At 41.8% G+C, this 25,755-nt stretch overlaps 1 protein-coding gene across 3 annotated transcripts in view; it reads right to left on the bottom strand.

The window, feature by feature from the left end:
• Positions 1–25,755, bottom strand: part of sobpa (sine oculis binding protein homolog (Drosophila) a) — a 42,031-nt gene that overhangs the window by 3,941 nt on the left and 12,335 nt on the right. Inside the window, exons 4-6 of one of the 3 annotated variants that reach the window (XM_019876151.1) lie at positions 20,357–20,508; positions 19,493–19,516; positions 7,543–7,638 (exon numbers count right to left, since the gene is read on the bottom strand). In XM_019876151.1, the coding sequence (XP_019731710.1) occupies positions 7,543–7,638; positions 19,493–19,516; positions 20,357–20,508 (272 nt within the window). The remainder of the gene's footprint in view (positions 1–7,542; positions 7,639–19,492; positions 19,517–20,356; positions 20,509–25,755) is intronic. The other 2 variants (XM_019876152.1, XM_019876153.1) reach the window with 2 other exon arrangements.

The following is a 25,755-nucleotide window of genomic DNA, read 5'->3' on the forward strand; positions in this document are numbered from 1 at the left end:
GCTTGTTTATGTATGTGTGTGTGTGTGTGTGTGTGTGTGTGTGTGTGTGTGTGTGTGTGTGTGTGTGTGTGTGTGTGTGTGTGCATGTTTGCGCACATTGTATATCAAGATGAACATTAGACATGCACATCTTAACAATTTATCCTACAGTGTGAGCGCGAATGGTTGATCATCGATGAGGCTCCAGCATTCCTGCGACCCTAGTGAGGATAAGTGGTTCGGAAAAGGACTAAATGAATGTATGCTTGTGGCCAACAAAACACAGTCTAAAATAAGTACAGATTGCTCCTTGAGAAAACATCCTCAACCGAGACAAAAACATGATTGGCATGATTACCATATGGAACGTGCTAGTGGATAGCAGATAGGCATTCTGTCAGATTGACGGAAATAGGTCTGTCAGTCCGTCACTCTTCCCATTCAGGACGACCCACGTGGGTGCAATCCGTCTCTCGTCGGCATTAGCCAGTCGAGAATGGAATTTCTACATCACACACAGGTACCACACAGGCCAACACGCAGCCAGATAAAAATAAATAGATAAATAAAAACTACAGACACACATGCACAGCATGGTGAAAGGTGAAATAAAAAAATATGCAACACGTCATTGAGGTCTGTGGGACTGAAAGTTATATAACGCTGTTATTTTATTTTTTGCGTATTTGTATGCGTGTCGTGTATCCGGCACCTGCGTGTGACGTAGTACTGATGAGTCCGCTCTTGATATCGATTGGCTGTCGCTGACAACTTGGACGGACTCGACTGGCCTGAAATACTGATGGAATCTCACTGACAAATTCTGAGTGAAAATGAATTTTCTCAAGTAAAATATTTGCAATTGTCATTTTTAGAAACTGCATTGGTGCATTCACCTGACTTTTGTGCAGCAAAACATTTGATATTTCTGTGTAGATGCCTGTGTATGTGAATACTGAAAATGTAGGCTGGAGGTTCAAATCCGGACTCCGGTCTTTCCTGTGTGGCGTTTGCGTTCTCATGTTTGCAATATTGTTATTTTATAAAAATATGACTCAAGTAAAAGTCCATCCATCCATCCATTTTATGATCCGCTTTATCCTCACAAGGGTCGCGGGGAGTGCTGGAGACTATCCCAGCTGTCTTCGGGCAGTTGGCGGGGGACACCCTGAATCGGTTGCCAGCCAGGGCACACAGAGACAAACAACTATATGCACTCACAATCACACATAAGGACAATTTAGAGTGTTCCATCAACCTGCCATGCATGTTTTTGGAACCCTTGGACCCTTGTGAGGTAAAGCGGATGACAATATGGATGAATGGATGGCTATTGCTTATACAGTACTAAAAAAAAAATAAATAAAAATTCAGCCAAAAGAAATGGTCTTAAATTTCTTTGCGTGCACTCATGAAATAGCCCAATCGGCTCACCAGGCAGAGATGACATAGAAGAAGAGGAATGAGGCAACTCAGCTCATGACACACAGTAGCCGTTCTTTTTCGTAGTCTGTAAGGTAATGATCGATTGAATGTGAGTCCAGCTGTGTTCTGCCTCCTCTGACTCTTGTTTCTGCAATACTTTATTTAAATTAGTCACCTTGAAAACTTTTCTTCTGTGTTGGGTTATGGCTTCATTTGATTGGTGAAGTGGAGTCAAAGCTGACCGGTCGTTACGTTGGATTGGTGATAAATGTCGCCGAATGTAAGACAGTAAATGTAATATTTCTTCTTCACAAAAATGCTTGTAAAGATGAAAGCTATGATGTATTAAAACTACACCGACAAGTACACTACGATATGTCCAAAAGGTCGCTTAAGTCTAGGTTAACCGAGGACAATAAATTGTCCTTTGGTGCGTATGCGAATTTGAATGGGTGTTTTGTGCCCTGCAATTGGCTGGCACCTCGACCAGGGTGTACCCAGTCGCTCGCCAAAAGTCAGGTGAGATAGGCTCCACTATGCCTGCAACCCTAGTGAGGATATGTGGTATAGAAAATAGGCGAATGGATGAAACTGTGTGCTTCTCATCCATCCATTTTGTTTCGGGGCTGCCTGAACCTGTCATCACTCAACGGCAGGGCGATCATGAATGAGACATTGAGCTGAAACCAGAGGCGATTGCTCTAAGACTGCAAGGGAAGCTCAGCTTCCCCTAAAATGTCCAAAAATAAGTGATCAAATACATGTGTGTACATACAATTGTGTGTACATGTCATTGACTAAATATGCACTACAACGCGCTCAACTTTTGTTCTGAATCAGCTTCTTATTACTGGTTACGATGCGACTCTCTTCACATTCATTCCCGTAGTTTCACTGTGCTGTAAACTGTGTGGACGCTGCGCATCTACAGCGCGGACGCTGGGCGTCTAAAGAGTTCTGAGTAGGTTGTCCCAATGCATTGAAACGAGACGAGTCATTGGATAAATGCTGGTTTTGTCCCGCCCATCGGACGCTCAGCGTTTCTGGGAGTCTATGGACAGTGGGCGTTTATGAGCTGGCCCGGACGCTGAGCTTTTCTGCATGATGATTGGATGATCTGTCTGAGGCTGAATCTCTTTTTGATTGACAGCGAAATGAGCCAATCACCGATCTTTTGGTGTAGGCATCGTGGGAGCATTTTTCAATTCTCATTCTGTTCTGAGTTGAACTGGAGACTTCTTCTAATCGTCTGAGCGACACTGTCTTTGTTGAAAACGACTCGCGACGAATTAATCTTTTATTTCTGGTGGGTTTTATTGTAGTTGCTGGAGTTGTAGGACACTAGTTAAGTCCCTGGAAAAGACGCCTTGTTGGTATGACAGGGTCACAGATAATTTTCTTGAAAAGGAACGGAGAGTAGAATCTATGTATAAATAAACGGACACATTTTATGATGTAGGCCGAAATTGAGCTTCACCTCCTTGACAGACCAGCATCCACCACTGGTTGAAACTGATCCCAACATTCAAACGTCATGTGCGACATTAGCCAACCAATGGACCCTATTGCTCAGTCACGACAGTACTTTCATTTTGTATTCATATTACCATAGTTTTCTCTCTCTTACTTTGTAATCAAACCTTTTATGATGACACATAACTAAAGTTGATTTTCAATTTCAGAAAGTTCTCAATGCTTCACTGACGTCGCACTGGAGTTAATTAAAAGTGTCTAAATTCTCAGTGCCTGTCCTTGTCCCTAACCCTTGAACAACCTGCTGCCCACTTTCATCACTGTTATGCACCTTTTCGGAAACAAAGCAAGCACATTTTTCTTGGGGAAGAGAATGAATGTGACCCCGGTAGAGCAGATAGCTGTGGGCGAGCCCTAAACAGAGTGTTACTTGTTAGGCCACACACAGCTCACTCTGTCAGCTCTGGGAGGAGTGGCTGGTCCTTACTGGAGATAATTAAGGCATTAATCAGTTGTCAGACCTCTCAACGACAACCATCCATCACACACATCCTTAAGATCCCTGGTACTGAATAATAATAAGCAGGCGGTGGAAAAACTATTTTAGACCCGCAGCACTGCAACATCGGTTTATCTGGCCCCGTCCTCTTTGGCAGTAGCTAAGAGAGAGAAAAACACACTCAATCTGTCTTCTGAATTGTAACGGAATTATCAATTGGTCAGAACTGAATGTGATCCAGCCAAGCTAAAAAAAAATTTTAAAAAAGCCCCTTTTATCAATGGATCCAGTCATTATTCTAAACGTTTGTTAGTTTTTTTAATGTAACAAAGAGGAGACACTTTTTAACCAAAACATGAAATCAAAATCGACATAATGAGTTAGTTACATGCTGTTATGACAATGAGTAGGCATCAGGGTCATCCAAGATGTGTTTATCAAAAAGCCCAAATTAACTTTTATAGTTTAGTGAACATAATTTAAATGGGAATTTACTCAAAAAAAATTGTAACTGCTCACTTTGTGAAGATCATAAATGTGGCAAAACGCACGAATATTTGAGTCTTTTAAGATATTACAAAAGTCACTGGCAATTTAACGCAGTAAGTAATGGTTAAGTTGAAGTAAAAAAAAAAAAAAAGTCATGTTTCTTTTTAACGGTAAGTCAAAGAAATTTCAATTATAAATGTGCTAAAATGTTTCTTCACTCAGAAATACAGATGGAGAGCACTTAACAACTAGACGCTGCGAGTCAAACTCCACTGCACATTACGCTAATGGAGTTGTGCTCTTCACATCCTGCACACAGATGTTTGCAGTTCAATTTAATTACGGTCATTTATTTCCACCACAGCCAAGGACCAGACATCAGTGGCGCAGTTTAACCATTTGCACTACAGCAATTATCATGCTTTTTGCCACACGGTCATGCCAGCCAGACTTCACTGACTCTCCCACTTGACCTCAAGACGAAACCTAACGATTACGTTAGTCCAGTCATCCGATGACAGTGGATTTAAAAGATTGGATGTGAGCATTTATTTTAACAGCTATTTCCGTTAGCTATTTCACAAGAAAAAAAGACCCTGGCCAACAGGTTGTAGATGAGGAGGTTTTGTGCAAAGGAATGTCAAGAAGCCGTTGATATTAAGGTTGTTGAGGAAGTGCAGGAAGACGAGAGAAAAGAGGAGCTCTCAGGGACTTAAAGGCTAAATAAAGACCCGATGACTGAGGATAAAGAGCTGCTGTTTATTATTCTCTCTTGAGTTTCACGTTTAATCATTTATCATATTCAGTGAACATATTATCATGATTATTATTATTATTATCATCCATCCATCCATCCATCCATCCATTTTCCGATCCGCTTTATCCTCACAAGGGTCGCGGGGGGTGCTGGAGCCCATCCCAGCTGTCTTCAGTAGGTGGGGGACACCCTGAACCGGTTGCCAGCCAATCGCAGCGCACACAGAGTCGAACAACCATCCACGCTCACACTCACACCTAGGGACAATTTAGAGTGCACAATCAGTCTGCTGTGCATGTTTTTGGAATGTGGGAGGAAACCGGAGTACCCGGAGAAAACCCATGCAGGCCCAGGAAGAACATGCAAACTCCACACAGGAAGGCCGGAGCCGGGATCGAACCCACGACCTCCGCTCTGTGAGGTCGACGCGCTAACCACTGGCCCAACGAGCTGCCATTATTATTACTATTATTATTATTATTATTATTATTATTATTATTATTATCATCTTCAATATATTTTTTAAGATCACCACCGTGGCTGTGACTAAGCTCGGGCAGGGGCAGGGGAAGGGGAGGTGGGGGGAGGGGTTCATTGGGGGCACATACAGACACAAACAATCAGGTTGGAAGATGGTCTGCACGTGCTCACTTCACAGCGGTGATCTGTGATCACACTGGCCAAATTTACATCTAGCGCAAGTGGATATCTTCTCGCAGTTCCTCATGAATACACTTTGCACACGTCGAGATCCGGCATGGAATCCAATAAGTCAGTATCGACTTCGGCCATGTAGACCGTGTGCCTCTCCTGCGCTGAATTTAAAGGAAATGAGTCAAGTCCCTCCCATTTGGCCAAGAAGCAAGTCAGTTGTGTTCACAGCCACAACGGCGCAAACGCCTAAGTGCCGTTGTTTTGATAAGGAAAGGAGTTCAAATGAGCTCCGCATTTAACTCTTTTGTCCGAGCATTTCTGAACTGACATAATTGCTTTGTTATTTTTCCCGATAAGAAAAAGCACACATCCATTGGAGTACAAAGTGAATGATGAAACTGGGAACTAATTAAGCCATATTAGGTAGAAAGCTATGACATCCAAAGGAACATTATTTGCATTTAAACTCTCTTTGCCCAATGTTGGATCCACTTTAAGAAATATGCCTTTCATATTTATAAGCTACCGGTACTTATGAACGCTAACACCTTCCACCATCTCATTTACAGGTTTACAATACTGCCATTGTATTCCCTCCGAAAATTAAAGTTCAGCAACAACAAACGTGAGCACTCATGCGGCTATTTGTTTGCTGGGAACATTTAAATTGTCTTTGCTTGTCCCTGTTATCCTTTGTCTGTTCTTTGTGTTAGGGGCTGTGCGAAGCAAACTTGGCTCCAGTGCTCTGCAAATATTGACAAGAAAATGTTTTGCAACACCTTATTTTCATGTTATACCGGGTCATTAAAAACGCTTCTTTGATTCCTGGGTGAGTGACATTGCAAAACACATAAAACGAAATCAAAAAGCCCATTTAGTCACAGTGGCCGTTGAATTTAGTTGTTCGTCAAATTGTCTGATATGCATTTAGGGGGTCTTCACGTTTTTCCAGATGGCAGCGGGTACCCTTTTCCTCCATTTTTTTTAAACTGTCAATACTGTCAGAATCGCTTCCTCGGATGCTTGCATGAAACCTGAGCTCTAAGTAATGTTATCAATTGTTAACTTTTGATGCCTGCAGTGAAAAAGGTCAATGAAGAATATCTTTTTTCCTTGAATAATGATCTAAAGCACAGGTGTCAAAGTCAAGGCCCGGGGTCCAGATCCAGCCCGCCACGCCATTTAATGTGGCCCCCCCGAAAGAAAATCACATGTCAACTTGCATGATCCTTGCTAAAATCTGTACCAAAATGTCAAATTGTCATATATAATAAATTATGAGATTTTGCAATAACTTTGTTACTCTGTTTACACCCACTTGAACAATAATTGACTATTGTAGGTGACTGGTTTCAAAACTAGTGAGCCATCGAATTCGGTCTGTAAAAGTAGTAATGCGATAAGACAACATTTTCTTTGGTTTCACTGTCGGCCCTCCAAAGGAAGACGTAACTCCAAAGTGGCCCGTGACAAAAATTAGTTTGACACCCCTGATCTAAAGCAACTGCAAGTGTGTTTTTGTTGAAATGACAGATCCAACATTTCCCCAACCATAGACGTCTAAAGTAATGTACAGGAAGGACAAACAAATGAGTAGGGATGAGAAAACTCCCAAATTTAAAGATGTAAATGCAATGTAAGATGTAAACAACAATTTGACAATTAATGTTCCATCTAGCGGCTCCAGCATGTGCTTATTTTGAAATATGCTGATATCAAGACAGGTTAATCATTTGAATTGATTGTGTTCCACCTGGAGGTTCCACTGCACTTCTTAGTGTCTGCATTATTATTGCATCACTTCCTGGTGAATAGACTCGATCCACGCAGCACAACTGCAGTCAGTTAACGGGTGGCCTGTAAACGTGCGGGTGGTGTGACACCATAGGAAACGTGTTAAAACTCATAGCCGAGTTGAGGCCGAACATAGCGGCACACTACAACTTTCATCAATTTTTGATGGCATTTTAACCTCGGAAAATGCCAAACTACAGGCACCCCAGTAGCCTGTAAGATTGACAGCAAAAATTGTTACTCCATCGGAGATTTCCACTTTGCCATGCATACGGTTCAGTGTAATACCGATCTTGCAAAATAAAAGTGGCTTAATTTGACATTTTTAATCATATCCTACGATGAAGATGTTGTTGTGGAAGACATGACAGGAAAATGGTCCTCCGTTAATGCAGAAGAAGATGAAAACATTTTTGCGCATTAAGACATCAAGCTGAAGCGCTATCTGGTGGTAAGTGGTTAGGGTCCTTACAAGCACATCGCTGTTTGTCTTGAAGACAAGCCTGGGCGTGTCCTGAGTAAAGCTGTGCTGGAGTAATTTCCCACCGAGGCCATCGTCGTCTCTCGCCTGGGGGGAGAAATAATGGCTGCTTTTTATGGATGGACAAAATGAACAAGTGAACAGAGGCAACGAGGAAACTCAAGAATGGAAAACAAATGAGGAACAAAAATGGTGACTTTAACATGGGTAAATACTTGACTTTGGTTTCGGGGTAAACCAAGAAAAAGTATTTGAAACTAAACTGTGGGGGACTGGAAGTGAATGTTCATGCATTGCTGAGCAGCGAGTGCGCCTTCAAATGCCCATTTATCTAAAGCCAAATAAAAAGCAAATGTAATGATAATAAAATGTAAATGATGCCAACACAGTTCAACTCTATGAAAGTCTCTTTAATCTGAATAATTTTCCAATTAATTCAGGTTTTTGCTGCAGTGCCGCCTCGCTAAGGGACAGCTCACAAAGCAAAAGCCATCAGTAAGACACCTTTTCATTCATGCTAATTTATGTAATCATTTAATATTCACAGGATCCCATTTGGAAGTTCAGTCTAATATGTGCAGTCAAGACCTTATATTGGCCAAATTGCCAAGGAGTAGAAAACATGTTTTGAAACAAAAAAACATCAATACATTCTTATATCAATTTTAGCCGTTAAAATTAAGTGAAACGATAATCCATCCGAGCCCTCCACACAACCACCATTTTTTGTGACGTTTTTAATTTAAAAAAAAGAAACAATCGTAAAACAGCACTGCATTGAAATATATCAAACACATTGTGTACATAGCTGAAAGTGTATCGGCGATTGACCATTTTTTTCACTTCACTTGACCAGCGGCTCATCTGAAGCTTGTTTGGAAGTTAAATGTTGGCTTGCAACATAAAGCATATAAACAAGAAAGGGGCGGCTCATCACTTGAAAGACATGTAAGTTTGTGACACTAGTAGGGCTGGGTAAAAAAAAAAAAAAAAGGATTTTTGGGTTGAAATCGATTCATATTTGATTGGTGAAATACTAATTCATAAACTGATAGTTCTTTTTTAAAGTTTTTCCAGGGTTTACAACTGTGACCCAGCTCTCGCATGACTTGAGTGATGTGAGTTTTGCCCTCCAAGGTAGGAGCAGTTTTCAAAAATAAATAAATAAATGGCGGAAAGTCAAGATACTTGTATGAAAACCTCAGTGAATTGATGTCCTCAAGGGTACATGGGAGCTCACCCAATCAATCTATATCTGCTTTGTGGACTTGGAGAACGCATTCGACCGTGTTCCTCGGGGAGTTCTATGGAGGGTGCTTCGGGAGTATGGGGTACTGAACCCCCTGATACGGGCTGTTGGGTCCCAATACCATGATGTCAGAGTTTGGTTCGCATTGCCAGCAGTACGTCTGAAATCGTTTCCAGTGAGGGTTGGACGCTGCCAAGGCTGCCCTTTGTCGGCAATTCTGTTCATAACCTTTATGGACAGAATTTCTAGCCGCAGCCGAGGCGTTGAGGGGGTCCGGTTTGGTGGCCTCAGTATTGCATCTTTGCTTTTTGCAGAGGATATGGTACTGTTGGCTCCTTCAAACAGGACTCTCCAACTCTCACTGGGGCGTTTCGCAGCCGAGTGTGAAGCGGTTGTGATGAAAATCAGCACTTCTGAAACAATGGTCCTCAGTCAGAAAAGGGTGGAGTGCCCTCTCCGGGTCAGGGAGGAGATCTTGCCCCAAGTGGAGGAGTTTAAGTATCTTGGGGTCTTGTTCACAAGTGAGGGCAGGAGGGAGCGAGAGATCGACAGGCGTATCGGTGCAGCGTCCGCGGTGATGCGGACTTTGTATTGGTCTGTCGTAGTAAAGAAGGAGCTGAGCTAAAAGGTGAAGCTCTCAATTTACCGGTCGAACTACGTTCCCACCTAATGGTCACGAGCTATGGATCGTGAGTGAAAGTGCGAGATCCCAGATACAAGTGGCCAAAATGAGTTTTCCCCGCAGGGTGTCTGGGGTCTCCCTTAGAGATACGGTGAGAATCTCGGTCATCCAGGAGGGGCTCAGAGTCGAGCCGCTTCTCCTCCACATCGAGAGGAGCCAGATGAGGTGGCTCGGGCACCTGATTAGGATGCCTCCTGGATGCCTCACTGGTGAGGTGTTCCGGGCATGTCCCACCGGCAGGAGGCCTCGGGGACGACCCAGGACCCAGGAGAGTCTCTGTCTCCCAGCTGGCCTGGGAGCACCTCGAGATCCCCCGGGAAGAGCTGGAAGAAGTAGCTGGGGAGCGGGAAGTCTGGGATTCCCTGCTAAGGCTGTTGTCCCCGCGACTCGACCCCGGATATGCGGTAGAAAATGGATGGATGGATGGATGGATGGATGGACGAAATTCAAAATCGAATCGGAAAAAAGTTGGTCATTGATGTCTCTTTGATGAGTTGAAACTGTTCAATGCATTTGGTGGCTCTGTACTTGTGACATGTGCAATGACAATAGAATTCAATTTCAATTTTCATTCACACTCACATTTATCCATCCATCCATATGGAAATGTTTGAGTTTTCAACTAACCTAACATGCATGTTTTTGGAATGTGGGAAGAAGCCAGAGTACCTGATGAAAAAAAACGCAAGCACGGGTTGAACATACAAACTCCACACAGTCAGGCTGAAGTTCAGATTCAAACACCAAATCTCAGAACTGTGTGAAAGATGTGTTAACCTTCTGTACATGCCACATGCTAATTTAGCCCCCGTCCTCCGGGCACATCATGATTTTATTGTATCTGTCACTGAAATCGATACTTCTTTGATGGTAATGTGTGATTGTGAAAACAGGTGGAGTGACACAAATTACGGTATCGCCAGTGAAGGATACAAGATCTGAAACACAGTTCAACTCGTTTTATAATGAATTCGGAATATTACTACTTGTATGAGAAAAGAATGTAGTATTGACACAAGGATGAACTGTTTTGGGAGCGTTATGAGCTTTTGTAAGTAATCCATAGTGTGGTGTCAAACCATCCGTGCTATCTTTGGCAAAAACATTAAGTATGCAGGTATGAATGTAAATCATCCAAAGCAATTGAGAAGGATCTTTGCAATATTGATTGATTCTTGTCTGAGAAACGGATCTAGTTTGAAGCATGTGTGAACAGTTTTGGAAGACATATCAGCTTTTGCTAATGAGCTGTATTGTTGTATTGTTGTGCAGTACTAAAAGACTGTTTGGCCAAAAGACCTTTAAGTTTTAAGAATGTCAATTCTGTTTCAAGAAATTAGCCAAACCAATGTAGAAAAACTGTCAAACTCAGTGAGTGTCGTGTAAAATGAATGAGATTTTTCTCTCAGGCTCTCCATATTTCTCACTCAAAAGCACACATACACACACACAGATCTGGCGGACCTCTGTGTTTGCTTACACACACACACACACACACACACACACACACACACACACACACACACACACACACACACACACACACACACACACACATTTGCACCCTCACACTATTATTCCATCTCCAGTTTGTGCTCTGACCCTCTGGCCCCGCGCCACTTTATTTGCATATTGTACTAATGAGGTGTTGCCACTGTGAACGAGCAGTGAAGTGTTCACCAGAAGACAGACAAACCGATAGGCAGACAGATAGACAGGCAGGCAGGATGACAGATAGATAGATAGATAGATAGATAGATCGATAGATAGATAGATAGATAGATAGATAGATAGATAGATAGATAGATAGATAGATGGATGGATAGATAGATAGATAGATAGATAGATAGATAGATAGATAGATAGATAGATAGATAGATAGATAGATAGATAGATAGATAGATAGATAGATAGATAGATAGATAGATAGATAGATAGATCTGCCAGCTGCCATTGTACAAGCTGCCATCTGGGCTCATATACATGTCCAGGTGTGTGTGTGTGTGTGTGTGTGTGTGTGTGTGTGTGTGTGTGTGTGTGTGTGTGTGTGCGCGTGCGTGCGTGCGTGGGTATGTGTGTGTGCGCCCATCTCCTGGCAACAAAGCTGCATTTGAAAAATGCTCACAGGCATGTTCCAGAATCCATAGACCAACACAACCAAGCGCAGCAGAGCTGATCTCGTATCCTGCCATTGCTGCACACATGACAGGCAAGACAACCAGGCTTTATGGAAATAAAGGAGGATTCTATATGGTTGAATCAATCCATCATATGCACATACTTTTTGGATTTATTAATCTATTCTTCCCTTTTAACTAAGAGGCATTCCAAATTCGACCCATTTGCAGCCCTTAACTCACTTTTGTTGTTAGTTATTTTTATTCATTAATACGCTACAGGTGAAGAATGTTTGTGGCCCCTACATCCTTCAGTTTTTTTATTTTGCCACTCTCTCGAGAAACAGTTTGGAACTTGTTCAGGATTATGGGGATTGTTAGGTTGAGTCAACCTACGACATTTAATAAACAACAAACACGGAAGGAAGACAAGAGAACGGACAGGTTGTACCCAGTTACAATCTCCAACCCGCTCTGCGATACAACCTGCCGAGTCCTCAATTTTTTGAAAAAAGAGGTCCCTTTTACACGAGACTTTAAAGGGAAGGGAGGGGGAAGCACACACATGCGTCTGAGAGTGTTGGTGAAGTAGCCAATCCAAATAATATAATATAGATGCACTCTTGTGTGCTTGGAAGGGTGAGAGTTGTTTTACACAGCTGTGCAGCCGAACAAGCTCTAATCCTTGATGGTTTATCTCGTCCAAGCTTGGGAACCGGGTGGCCCCCCTTCAACATTGTTCTTCAGTCTCTCTCTCTCTCTCTCTCTCTCTCTCTCTCTCTCTCTCTCTCTCTCTCTCTCAGTGAAACTTTGCAAGGCCATACTGCTGAATAAATGCTTTGTAGTAATGTAAGAGTAAATATGGGATAATTTTATATACATGTATTCACTCAGGGACGTTGACTAATCAGTCACCAGCCATTTAGACAATTGCGGTTGTGCCATTAACTTGATCTGTGAACACTGGTTGAACAACTACACCGCCAACTAGAGCTGTCGCAAGCCAATCACATGACGTGAAAACTAGGCTGATTGGGTGATTTTCAGTGAATCGTTCTCGGCTGAAAACTTTTTCTGGTCACACAATGGCAAAATAATCCTGGGATAAAAAGAACTTGATGGAACAGCAATATAACACAACGATGTAATGTTTTGGATTTGCTAGTAGTAGAATTTTTTAGAATGACAGAATTTTTTTAGAATGACAGTAAGAGAGCCAGTGTAAAGCAGCAGTCTGTGCCTCAGCGGCTGTAGCGGGTTAGTAAAAACACATCCCTCCAGAGTGTTTTTGGAGCGAGAAAAAAATGGCCACAAGATTTTCTTGCTCATCTGTAGTTTGTTAAGAAGAAAGAAGCGTGTGATGAGATGTGGAACCATTTTACTGACATGGCCAACAGTCGGGTTAAGCTGAAAAGATACTAAGTCGACAAAGCCTGATGTAACCATTCACATGGAAATTGAACCAATCTTTTCCTCATAAGAAGCATCCCAGTATATATGCCAGGGCTGTATATATGCCAGGGCTGAAGTGGCGCTGTAATGCTGCCACAGGAAGTCACCAAAAACAGAGAATAAGCTTTTGCGATGTAAATACACTGACAGCAATGGACGAGGTGAGCAAGAAAGGAGACATTTCAGAATTAAAGCCCAGATCATCGCCAAGGTAAAGAACATCCAACACGGTAATTCACCATTGTTGTGAATTTTGGTGGTGTTCACGCACGGTCACTCGAGAATTTGGACAAACCATTGTTACCATCTCAGGGACGATGCATGTGATGTACACAGGGAAAAACGAGGGAGGTGTTTTAAGATGCATCCACTCTGGGACCTGAATGCAAAAATGATCGTTTATCAGCTCCCAAAATGCAAGATATGTGGGGACGTAAAAAAAAAAAAAAAATCGGACTCAGTATCAGCAGATATTCAAAACCAAGTGACTTAAGTCAGACTCGGATGTAAAAACAAAACGTAATTGGGACATCTTAACTGCCAGTCCTTAATCATCCTGTTCAAGGAGATTATCCCAAATACATGAAACTTTGATCTGTGCCCAACTGGGATCCATTCATTTTTCTACTCGTCTTAGATTATTCAGGGAGCCTATCGACCTGATGCGATCACCACTTAACTCATTCACTCCCAAAGACGTTTTTAAACGTCTTTTCAGACTTGGTCTAGAATTGGCTGGGACTGAATTTAATGACAGTGTTGACACAGGCTAACAACAAATGTATAGTCAAAATTGGAGAAAATCTAACCCAAGAATGGCAACTTAAATGATCGAGGGTGCCACAATTTTTTTTTTTATCAGTGTGTGTGTGTGTGGGGGGGGGGTAGTGGGCGGGGGACACCCTGAACTGGTTGCCATCCAATCACTGGGCACACATTGATGATCAACCATCTGCGCTCACAGTCACACTTTAGAGTGTTCAATCAGCCTGCCATGCATGTTTTTGGAATGTGGGAGGAAACCGGAGTACCCGGAGAAAACCCACACAGGCACGGAGAGAACATGCAAACCCCACACAGGAAGGAAGGCCAGAGTGGGAATTGAACCCTGCATCTCTGCACTGTAAGGCCGACACACTGCCTGTGCAGAAGTCAGCAGAGTAAACCATATTGCAAAAATGTATCTATCATCTCATGCACATTTGCAAGGAGGGCACTTTTTACAGCGGTGTTTCTATTTCACTCAAACAAGTTTCGGAAATAATAAAATCCAAATGCCTAGTTAATGAGACATACTTAGGTCATAATTTGAAGAGAATAGCTGGCAGCCACAATATAATCACCTTCTCCTCAATGCCCCGAAGCTGTGAGAGGCAGGCCTCAAGGCTTCCTCGCCACGACAGTAGACATACATACAGCAAACACTTCACTCATTCAGTTTGCTTCCATGCCGTGCCAACCACAGGTTGGTGCGGAAGGGACTTGTGTGTTTGTGGTGATGTGACATTTCTGGGATGACATAAAGTTGCACTCTGCACCCCAGTGCCAGGAGGGAGCTCACTACCCTCTCGTCCACCGAGGTGAACCTTTATGTACAGGTGCCAAGCAAGTATGAGCCCCAGCTTGGCACTTGTACAGTGGGCAACTCTCACCGTGGGCAACTCCAGAGTCGAAAAGAGTCCAACCCATTTCGAGAGCCCAAGCTGGTGTAAGTGTGGAGGTGAGCCCGATTATACCTAGTGCAGTGCTTATTAATTCTTTTCTCTTACGCCTCCCTAGAAACAAGAAAACATTTTGTTCCTGACGCTGCACCATCAGTAGGTGAATGAGGAGTCAGTGTGAAGCACTTTGAGCGCCTTGTAGGTGGAAAAGCACTATGCAAGTGAAAGTCCATTTACCAAGCCCATTAGTACATAAGTACACCTCTGCATAACATTGTACTCTGATTAACATTAAAGAAAACAAATAAGAAAAACATATAGATCAACTAACAACAATGAATACCTTTATTAACATTGATTTTTAAAAAATATTCTAAGTTCATCAATTTGGCTAAAATAAAAAAATATATACTTGAACATAAAGAGAGAGTGAGAGAAACAGAGAGAGAGCGAGAGAGTGAGCGAGAGAGAGAGAGAGCGAGAGAGAGAGAGAGAGAGAGAGAGAGAAAAAGGAAGAAAGAAAGAGGGGAAGGAGAGAGAGAGAGAGAGAGAGATAGCACCATTGCCACCTACTGTAGTGTGCAATTACACAAAAATGCGGAATGGATTTTGACATTTAAAACAATGACAGTGTTATATATTTTTGCGTGTGTGTGTGTGTGTGTGTGTGTGCGTGTGTGCGTGTGTGCGTGTGTTTGTGTTTCGGACATTAAATAAGCGATTGAGCATAATTTAGGGTGGAGTTGTGTTGATGTTAGTGTGCAACGTTATATGATAAGATGTAAGATAAGATAAGATAACCTTTATTTGTCTCACAATGGAGAAATTCCCAATTTACAGCAGCAAAATTATGAAAGGGAGAAATAGAAGAACAAAAAGTATATAAATAAATATACATGATAAAATATAAATATAAGCATATTAAAAATGGGTGAGTGGTGGTGAGTCCAGGTTTTCAGGTCTGTCTATTGAATAGCCTGACAGCAGTCGGCAGGAACGAGCGACGGTACCTCTCTCGTATAAGGTATAATACCAATTTGAATGAAGCAATGTTTTGGAATTTAAGTAGGATGCCAATAGTGAATCACTCGATAATTCATAAATCACGTATTATAGTGCTTAATAATATAAATATTTACAGTAATGATCTGCAGAGGTGTGAGAAAGTAGCAGCCATCAGCACACTAAGATTACTAAAGTTACTTCGATGAGACAGTGAAGTTGTTTTCATGCAACATTATGCCATAGTCACTGCCCACCCTCCAACACAACCACCCCCCTGCAACACACCCGTACACCTACTCATAGTTCAGGATTCCAATAAAACATGCAAAAAAATATTATTTGAAATGCTGATGCAGCAACAAGTGAGTGAAACAAAATTTGAGTCACTGCCAACTTTTTTTTCCCAATAAATCTTTATCTAACTGCAGCAAAGGGTTCCCGTCTTTTAGATATACTTTATTATTTATTTGATTGTCCGGGATTTCATTAGCTTTCTGTCGCTAGTGTATGATAAAGTATGTTTCTCAAAATGCACAACGTCATAAATGATGGCAGTTTTTAGAACTGTAATGGTACGGTTCGATAGATCATGAAGAATCTCTTTCTAAAGCAGGTTTCGGAAAAAGAACATGGATTATGCGATAGTCATTTCCCATAACCACAAAAAAGTTATCCATCCATCCAATTTCCGATCCGCTTATCCTCAGAAGGGTTGCGGGGGCAAAAAAGTTATCACTCACATAAATGTTAAGTGATACATGTGGTACTTGGGCTCCAAAGCACATCATCAAACAAATATTGTCAAAACATATTTTCATTGTATTTAGTCAATTTTTTCATCCTTAATGTCCATCTTTCAGGGTCTGAGTAAATTTGCTTAAATTGCCCATTCACTCGAACAACAGTTATTCACTCGAACGGCTAATTAATACTCTCCGCACTGAATGTCAGCAGACTGCAAATGTGGATGTGGTACCGATCATAATACATTTCAGGGTTCAGCCGCATCGCTCCATGAATCCCCTTCCCACACATGCGCATTTCGTCAAAATGGAATCCCAGAGAAAATGAACAGCAACCGACTTCTTGTGTCCCATCCATCCATCCATCCATTTTCCAATCTGCTTTATCTTCACAAGGGTCATGGGTGGTGCTGGAGCCTATCCCAGCTGTCTTCGGGCAGTCGGCGGGGGACACCCCGAATCGGTTGCCAGCCAATCGCAGGGCACACAGAGACGAACAACCTTCCGCGCTCACACTCACCCCTAGGGACAATTTAGAGTGTTCAATCAGCCTGCCATGCATGTTTTTTGGAATGTGGGAGGAAACCGGAAAACCCGGAGAAAACCCACGCAGGCCCGGGGAGAATATGCAAACTCCACACACAGAGGCCGGAGGCGGAATAGATCCCTGCACCTCTGCACTGTGAGGTCGATGCGCTAACCACTGGTCCACCGGCACGCCCTTCTTGTGTCCCTACGGTGCCAAATGTGTATTGCACGAGGACCAACTGCAGATGTCACACTTTTAACTAGAATCTATCGGCGATGTTCTGTGAGTCCAAACCGAAATTATGTCATCATTTGAGATGCCCAAAATAAACAAATCAATCTTACCCAGCAGTAACTACATACTATTTATTCTGCTCATCTGAAATATATTTATTTGTAAGTGATTTTATTATAATATTTCATTTTCATTATTAAAGTTGTGCACTTTTTAATGTGACCTTGGGGCACCACCTTCTCACTCTCTATTGACGTGGAGATCATTCTGAGAGTTTTTCACCATGGAAAATTTGAGAAAAATTTGAAGTGATGGAATTGGAAGTTTCAGCGGAAGAGTCTAACAAAAATATGACTGAGTTACATAAAAGAAATGTATTGCTTTGAGAACCCTGGTCAACAAATTTTTGCTGAACTTTTTAATCAGAGCTGCAAGTAATCTTTTGTAGATGATTTTTTTTTCTTTAGCACATTAGATTTTCATCATAGTTATAATACAACAACAATAATACAATACATAACATGATATATTTGGTATTATTTGTGAATTATGGGTTTGGTTCAGCAACAGGTGGATTTTTTTTTTTTTTTTTTTTTTTTTTTTGCAACGTCATAGCTATAAATTACAACAAAATCTATATTGGCCAAGATTTTATTGGTAAAATAAGAAGAAAATATCTGAAAAACCTGATGTATTGTTAAAAAAAAGTCAAGACAGTGTCAAAAATATATATCAGGACGCATAAGATTTTTGTTCCAGCCGCTGTTGTGAGAGCGCTATATAAATAGAGATGTGTTGTATCATATTGTGAAATTAGCTGTTGCCTAGTGTCGTTTTAGGGAAGCCAGCAGCTACATAAAAGCCATGTTTTGTTGATTGAACTCATCTTGAGAGTGTGAAAAATGGGTGTTTAGAATCTGCCCACCCCGCATAAATCTTGGCACAACATTTGAAAAGAGTGGCCAGCATCGATTATGAGGTGACACACCAATTTTAGGACTTGCAATTTGCTTGGCTAAAACTTATGAAAGACTTGATTTTAATTGGACTTAAACAGCTTTACTTGACAATTCATCCTGTTTATCTTGGAAAATCTGAATTTTTAAGGTAGAGGACCTTTTGTTTTTGAAAGAAATGTGGTTTTTTTGGGGGGGGATGGGTGTTGGGTTTTTTTTTTTTTTTTGTGGGTCATGCACACTGCAAATGCTGCAAGCCCAGTCAAGGCTCAGAGGCAGTGGTTCTTAACCTTGTTCGAGGTACCTATCCCAACCAGGTCATTTGCACGTCCACCGAACCCTTCATTAGTGAAAAATAAAAATATCATTTTTTTACAAATTCAAGACATTAACAAAAAACAAATTTATGAAAAACTGAAATAAAGTACATAAAATTACATGGCATAAGTACAGGATTTTTAAATTGTATGACGTACTATCACGACAGTCACATGGTGACTACTGAGCGAACCAAATTTCGCGCATGCAATGTAATGTGATCATCTGCAGCCAGCAATGTCCAAGCGGGTGTGTCATAACTAATTGACATCTTGGTGGCAGAGGCTCCGTCGAACCCCTGAGACCGATTCACCGAACCCCTAGGGTTCGATCGAACCCAGGTTAAGAACCACTGCTCAGAGGGATCCAGAAAGGATGATTACATTTGGATTAAAAAAAAAAAAAACATGCAAGGTTTGCAACTGTGCGTGAGGACGGAAAACCATGTCGCATCATGGTGCGACGCGTAAGGTGGGCGTGCGCCCTCAAATTGTAAATATATAATTTGAGAGTAGCGTCGCTGTGACGTCACATGAAGCATCCAATCGAAGACGGAGGAGGCAGAATGATTTCCTAGTAGTAACAGCAACAGAAGCTGCTATGCAAGCACTTCCAAATGTGAGCACGCTTGCTTGCGTGCTTGCGCGCTACCCTGCGGCAAACACCAAGAAAACCAAATGCAGTTTGGAAAGCCCTGAACTTGGGATTTGCTTGAAACTTGCAGTTTAAGACTTCAGAATGTCAAAATCAAACATTGGCTTTGTCAAGACAGTCACGGAAAGTGCAATGATAAAGTGAGAGGGATCAAATCTTCAAGTCAATGATGAGATTCAGACAATGAACAACAGTGGAAATTTTTAAAAAAGGGGACAATTTGCTGTCGCAAATGCTGCTTGCTGTGCTGGTGGGGTGCGAAGGAAGTGATCGTGTCGGATGAATAACGGACTTGAGGACAGACAAGCAAGTAAATAAAAAACAGGACAAAGCATACTCACAGTGTAACTCCTTAAATATCCCAGCTTTAGTTCGTACAAGACAGAGAGGAGATTGTTTAACCAAATGCTGGTGTAATGAGGAAAGTTCAACATCAAAACTGATCAATGCTATCCAGAACCAACAGCATCGCCTGCGGGTGTTTTTGTAGTCAAAGAATCGGGATTTTATTTATTCCTGAAATGCTCTCAGGTGAAATGTATTATGCATTCTGTATTCAGGCAAACCTGGCAAAAACATAACCATTTTACATCAACAAGAGATGTATTTTTAAAATGTATGCAGCTGGCTGACAGTTAACAGAGCAGGTGCCCTATTCAGAAAGTCAGAACGCTGCTTTTCAACCAGATATTACATAGCTCCTTTTTCCAAAAAGGCACCACAACATGAAAAATTTTGCATGAACAATTGACACAATTGCATGTAAATAGGAAAACATGTGAGGAGTCTTCCATTTAGGCAATTAACTCAGAGATTAGGAAAAACACGATTAAAAATAAAAAACATTTGAAGAGAGGCTTTGAGACATAAATTGTGTATGTATTGCATATACAGACTTCCGAAGGACGCTAACATTCCTTTCATCACTTAAACAAAACGTGGCTATACAAGTGACCATTTCAAATCCCCTAATAGTGCTTTCACGTAGCCGTTCATGACCAATACGATGAGCTCGAACAATTATCAATCTGGATTTTATTCCTTTTTTTATTTTTTGCACGTAAAATGACATATTCTCACAACAGTGTCTCATTTTCAAATCTGGTCTGCAAGGTGATTATTATCCACCCTAAAAAAAAAAAAACTGCAAAGAAATATCATGCCATTGTCTTTTGGATAATTTTGTTGCGATTTTTTTTTTTTACCTTGTTCCTCTTGAAATAGGCTCTGCGGCAGGCAGCAAAGCACTTCTCGCTGCAGAAACTCTTCAGCTCACTCCCCATGCTCAGAGAGTAGCGTTTGACACCGATTTTCTGGCACCAGGCGCACATGATCTGTACGCTGGTTGCATCTTCATCTGTTGGAAAAACATGCAGTTGTGATGGTTCGTTACAGATACAGTCAGTGAGGAAGCAAAATAAATGGGTAAGGCCGACATTTATCCTCGGGGTAAAAAAACAATATTGCAGTACCCTGAAAAAGTTTTTGTCCATCCCTACATTGGTGTTTCTTTTTTTTTTTTGCTCTTACATCTTTCACAGCAGTTGCTTTCAGAGTACACATAGTAAAACGGTGACTAGTAGGGCAGATGCAGTTCCAAGGATTACACAAAAAAGGTTCCCACAAAATTTAGTAGAGGGGCGATGCAAGGGGCAAGGACAGATCTGGAGAAATGTGCAGATAAAGGAAAACATTTATATTGTGTGGGTTTGACTGACATCAGTGTAAAATTGATATGACTACAGTATGTGCTTACTCACTCCAAGTAGAAGCTGGTGGGAGGCACAGATCCAGCCATGCTAGATTTGCTTAAAGGGGAAGTCAACCCAAAAATGTTTTTTACAATAATATGTTGTATGTGCCTCCATTAGTCTAAAAACGGCATTCTGAGTAATATAGTGTTTGTGGAATATGAGGTAAGCAACAAAATCAACCCCTTTTCATCCATCTCAAGGGGCGGCAAATTTGCGAGTTGCTGTTGACTGAAAATGACGTCACAGTTGTTTGGTAATTAGGTCATGACCAATCACGGCTCACCTGTTTTCGGTTGAGCTGTGACTGACACGAATATGTCAACAGATGTCACGATTGCTTGGAGCTTTCGTCGGCTCGCCGCTGGCTAATTATTAGCGGCTAAAGTGCTAATGTTTATATGGGCAGGCTGGGCAAACTCTGCTCGCGTTTTCATGATTTTCATCTCATCGCTTGTTCAAATGATTCAACAGGTTTGTTGTATTGATCTTGTTTTTGACAGCACAACCTCCATGTCGCTCTGGAGATGCCGCCACACAAGCAATGGGAAGGAACTTCTCTTGTCAATTTTAATCTTCAGAAGTTTACTCTGCCCATTAGCTACGCGTTTAGCGGCACATTCGGTCATTTTTAATATTAGTTTCTGTTTACTGCTTTCTTTTTTTTTTTTTTAACTGCATTTTTTTCCACAAAAAAAAAAGCGGATTATTTATTTGTTTATTTATTTATTTGTTTGTGTGAGGAGGATCTGTCTCAGTGCGGCTTGGTACCAAATGGCCCGTCGCCCGGTGGTTGGAGACCACTGATCTCACTAGAAGGCTCGATAATATGCATATGCAGCATTATTTGTCTCATTGAAAAAATTGTACGGTGCTGGGAAATACTGCTTTACTTGAGTCCTGTAAAAGGTGCTTGAGTGTGCACAAAGGGATTTTTTTTTTTTTATGCAGCTGGGTGGTTTTCTGCCACCGATATAAGTCAATCAAACTTAATTTTACTTTATTTTGTAGGGTCTATATGAATGTCCTGGCTATGATTCTTCAATCCACACAAGTACAAATCTGTCTCAAATGTGTTGTGACCTTCCTGACCTCATACATCATCCCCCTAAGACATGTCTATCCATCATCACTTTGCATAACTCCGTCAATTTATTAACTTACTAATGACAATGATATGTGATCTCTAGCTTGCACTTAGACTCGACAGAGGTAAAAATAGACAGGCAGCAGTTGCTCACTTCATGTGAAGAGACTGGTTGCAACAAAGATGCCCGTCTTCTTCCTGAGTGTGGTTGAGATGCCCTTTCATTCTGACATGTTGAAATTGCCTCTATGCCCATCGAATGCATTTGTGTATGCATTTGGGATAATGGATAAGCTTCTACAGATGTGCGGTGGAGAGCGTCCTGAGCACCAGCACCATGGCGTGGCTCAGCTGCTGCACTGCCACAGAAAGGAAGGCTCTTCAATGGATGATAAAGGCTGCTCAAAAGATCATAGAGAAAAATAGCCCCCCTAAAACCACCAGCAGATTAGGAAAGTTGGCTTTCTGCATCATGAAGGTCCAAACCAACTGTCTTCCATCCCTTAGCCTCAGGCATGAGGCTAGGTAGCATCCAGTTTTAAGAGTGCATGCATATTCATCCCCGCACACTGACTACTTTATTATTGAACACATCATTATTTTTGTCAAGTCCAAATTGACCTCATAAATCTATCCATCCATGCATTTTCCGATCTGCTTATCCTATCAAGGTCACAGGGGGTGCTGGAGCCTATGCGAGCCATCTTCGGGCAGTAGGCGGGGGACACCCTGAACAGTTTGCCAGCCAATCGCAGGGCACATATAGACACACAACCATTCGTGCTCACACTCACAACTAGGGACAATTTACAGTGTGTTCAATCAGCCTTCCATGCATGTTTTTGGAATGTGGAAGGAAACTGGAGTACCTGGAGAAAACCCACGTAGGCACAGGGAGGCCGGCGCTGGAATTGAACCAGGTACCTCTGCACTGTGAGGTCATATATAACATGTGAAATCCAAGCCTCTCACATTTTCATTCTGTTGCAACCACACCTTTGCGGCATTGCATTCTTTGCACACAGGCACAACATTATTAACTCATATTCAACAAACAGCAACTCCACACAGGATGGCCGGAGCCGGGAATCGAACCCACGATCTCTGCACTGTGAGGCAGACTTGCTAACCATCCAAACACCGTGCCGACCAACATGAAATCTACTGTGATGCAATATTGACATGATTTATTATGCAGATCTCAAAAGTTAAAATGAAAACTCTGAACTGTATTTTGTACAAAAAAAAACAAAACAAAACAAAAAAAAAAAGACTGAAGATTACTGACATTATCAACATTCTATATATTATTTTAATATATTTTAAACCTTAAAGGCCACACCTCTTGGCTAATGTATGCTATAACCCACGGTAATTCATTTCCAGTTCCGGTCCTTTCACAGCCGTGAGTGAATATAATTTTCGCTCCTGACACTTATTAAATTGCCTGCTATTTGCTGTTTAAAGTTGAATGCGCTCCGCTTTAATGGGGTTCCAGATAGACTTCTGTGAAAAGATAGAAGTGATTCTATACCACATGTAGCTTAAGTTTTTTTGCTAACTAGCTGGTGTGGCATAAGTAGCACCAAGCTTGATTGTACTGAACAGCGGAGAACTGCGAAGATGGGTGACGAGGATGTGCACGATGAACATATCGTGCACATTGGTGTTTTTCTTTCAATCGAGATGGTGTTGATTTCATCTTATTTACTTTCAAAAGTTGTACTGGCCCAGTCGGGCTAATATTTGTAGTATCTGGTGTCGAATTGACCATTTGCTTTCGCTGCCTACTTCCCACGCATAGCTGACGTGAGGTCCACATTGACACACATGCGTCCAGCCCCATGAAGCTTTAGGGACCATCTACGTGGATTAGAAAATCCACGTAGATTCTCAGTTTTGCTATTCACTGTGTTTTTATGAGGCACAAAATATTAATTTGAACGAACAACCTCCAATGCCAAAAAGCTTATTTCAAGTCTTGCATTAAAATGTCCAAGTATACCTAATGAAGCAGCCAGTAAAAATACAAATATCTTTAATTCTTCCAAATGTTTTATGCTCTCATTAAAATGTATGTAGCCGCAATGCTCCATGCGGTTAATGTGGACAACAAATAATTTGAAGAGACCCTCAGTGACACTGAAAAGACTCTTTGGTTTGAAGCTGTGGCTCTGTGACCAGTGATGAGCTGCAGGCTTTTAGTGCTGATACTGTTGTGAAGAAAGATCTCCTGAGAGTCTCTCTGTCTCCCAGTTTTCACATTATGACTATGCGGGTGTGAAGAAAAAAGCACAGCCATTAGTCGCTTGCCCCAGCTGACCCCCTCATCACATGCTGGCCTGGTTTTTCACCTCTTCTTGGGATTAATGCACCTGTAGGCTCACCTCATTTGAATTTAAAGACTCGCAATTTAAAAAAAAAATCACTCTCCGGGTTGTTAAGATAGGACAATGGACCCCAAGTGCATAATTGATATTTCTTCTCAGTTTGACATGTAAATCTAAGAGCCTTTATCCTTCTTTTATATGTGTCCTATTTCTGGATTCATGCCCACCGCTGAGAATAAAAAGCACGATTGACTGTGTAAGTAAATTGCTTGGAATAAATGAATGGGCTACAGTGTAATGAACAGGAGCGAGGGTAAACGTGGATTCACAATCCAGTACGTTCTTTTTTTTCCCCCATGAAAAAACAACGGTGGATTGTTTTGCAATGTTCTACATCTGCCTGGCATCTTGTAAAAGAAGGCCATCTTAAACAGATCTGCATGAGTCGGGGAGTTATACTCTGACAATTAATCAGACAATCCTGATATATGTATAAGAACCTGCACTTCAAAAGAGTCTTTGTCAGATTTTGCAAGGTATATGAATAATTCAGTGTATGCGTGGGGGTTGAGGGGAGAGAGGTTCGAAGGGGTTGTTGGCCGAGTACTGGGCTTTAAGTGCCACTGCACCATCTGTTTCTGCTCTGCCAAGGCAGGGCCAGTGGGGACTCCTCTTCAGCGATGCCAAGGCAGCTCGTACCTTCCACAGGGCGTAACAACCTCCTGTGCAACAACAGACGCAAGAGATAATGATGCCGCTGTCTGGTCGGAGAGTGCGGACATTTCCTTGGAGAGTTTATGGGGCAATATTGACACTTGGAGCAGGTGGAGAAAAACAAGGTGTACAGCAGGTAGCTAGCTCATTAGACACCTGTCCCTGCTGTCTGCCCTGGAAACAGGGTAAGTTTGAATGTTGAATTCACTATTTTTATTGCCTCCAGCTTGCGATAGACTACAGTGGAACCTCAGAGGTTGGACTGCGCTGAAGGTGTATAACTATAAACTCAACCATCATTTTTATTAAGGAATAACTGGATCCATTTTTCCTTCATCGGCTTGGCTTTTTAGAGCTTTTTTGCAATTATTCCAAAAGATGGACCGCCATCAGGGATGAGGTCACAAAAGATGTCAAAATACCCCACCCGATGTCAGGTCAGCCTTTCGTTGTGTAGTCTGTCTGTTCTTTATGTCTGTGTGGGCTCTCTCTGTGGCACACAGCTTCCTCCCACAGACCAAAAACATGCAACCTAGGTCATCTGAAACTCTGAATTGGATAAATCGAAGAAATAAGAACTTGAGTCATTGCTACTTGAACTCGTGTCAACACGTATCACTATGACTTGTGGCTCGACTTGACAAAAAATTAAGACTATGGGCCCTATTTTCATGGCCAGTGCAAATCTAGCTAGTGCAAAGTGCGGTCTAATTGTGTGCATG

Source organism: Hippocampus comes, unplaced genomic scaffold, assembly GCF_001891065.2.
Source record: "Hippocampus comes isolate QL1 unplaced genomic scaffold, H_comes_QL1_v1.1 scaffold252, whole genome shotgun sequence".
In the NCBI taxonomy this organism is placed as follows: Eukaryota; Metazoa; Chordata; class Actinopteri; order Syngnathiformes; family Syngnathidae; genus Hippocampus; species Hippocampus comes.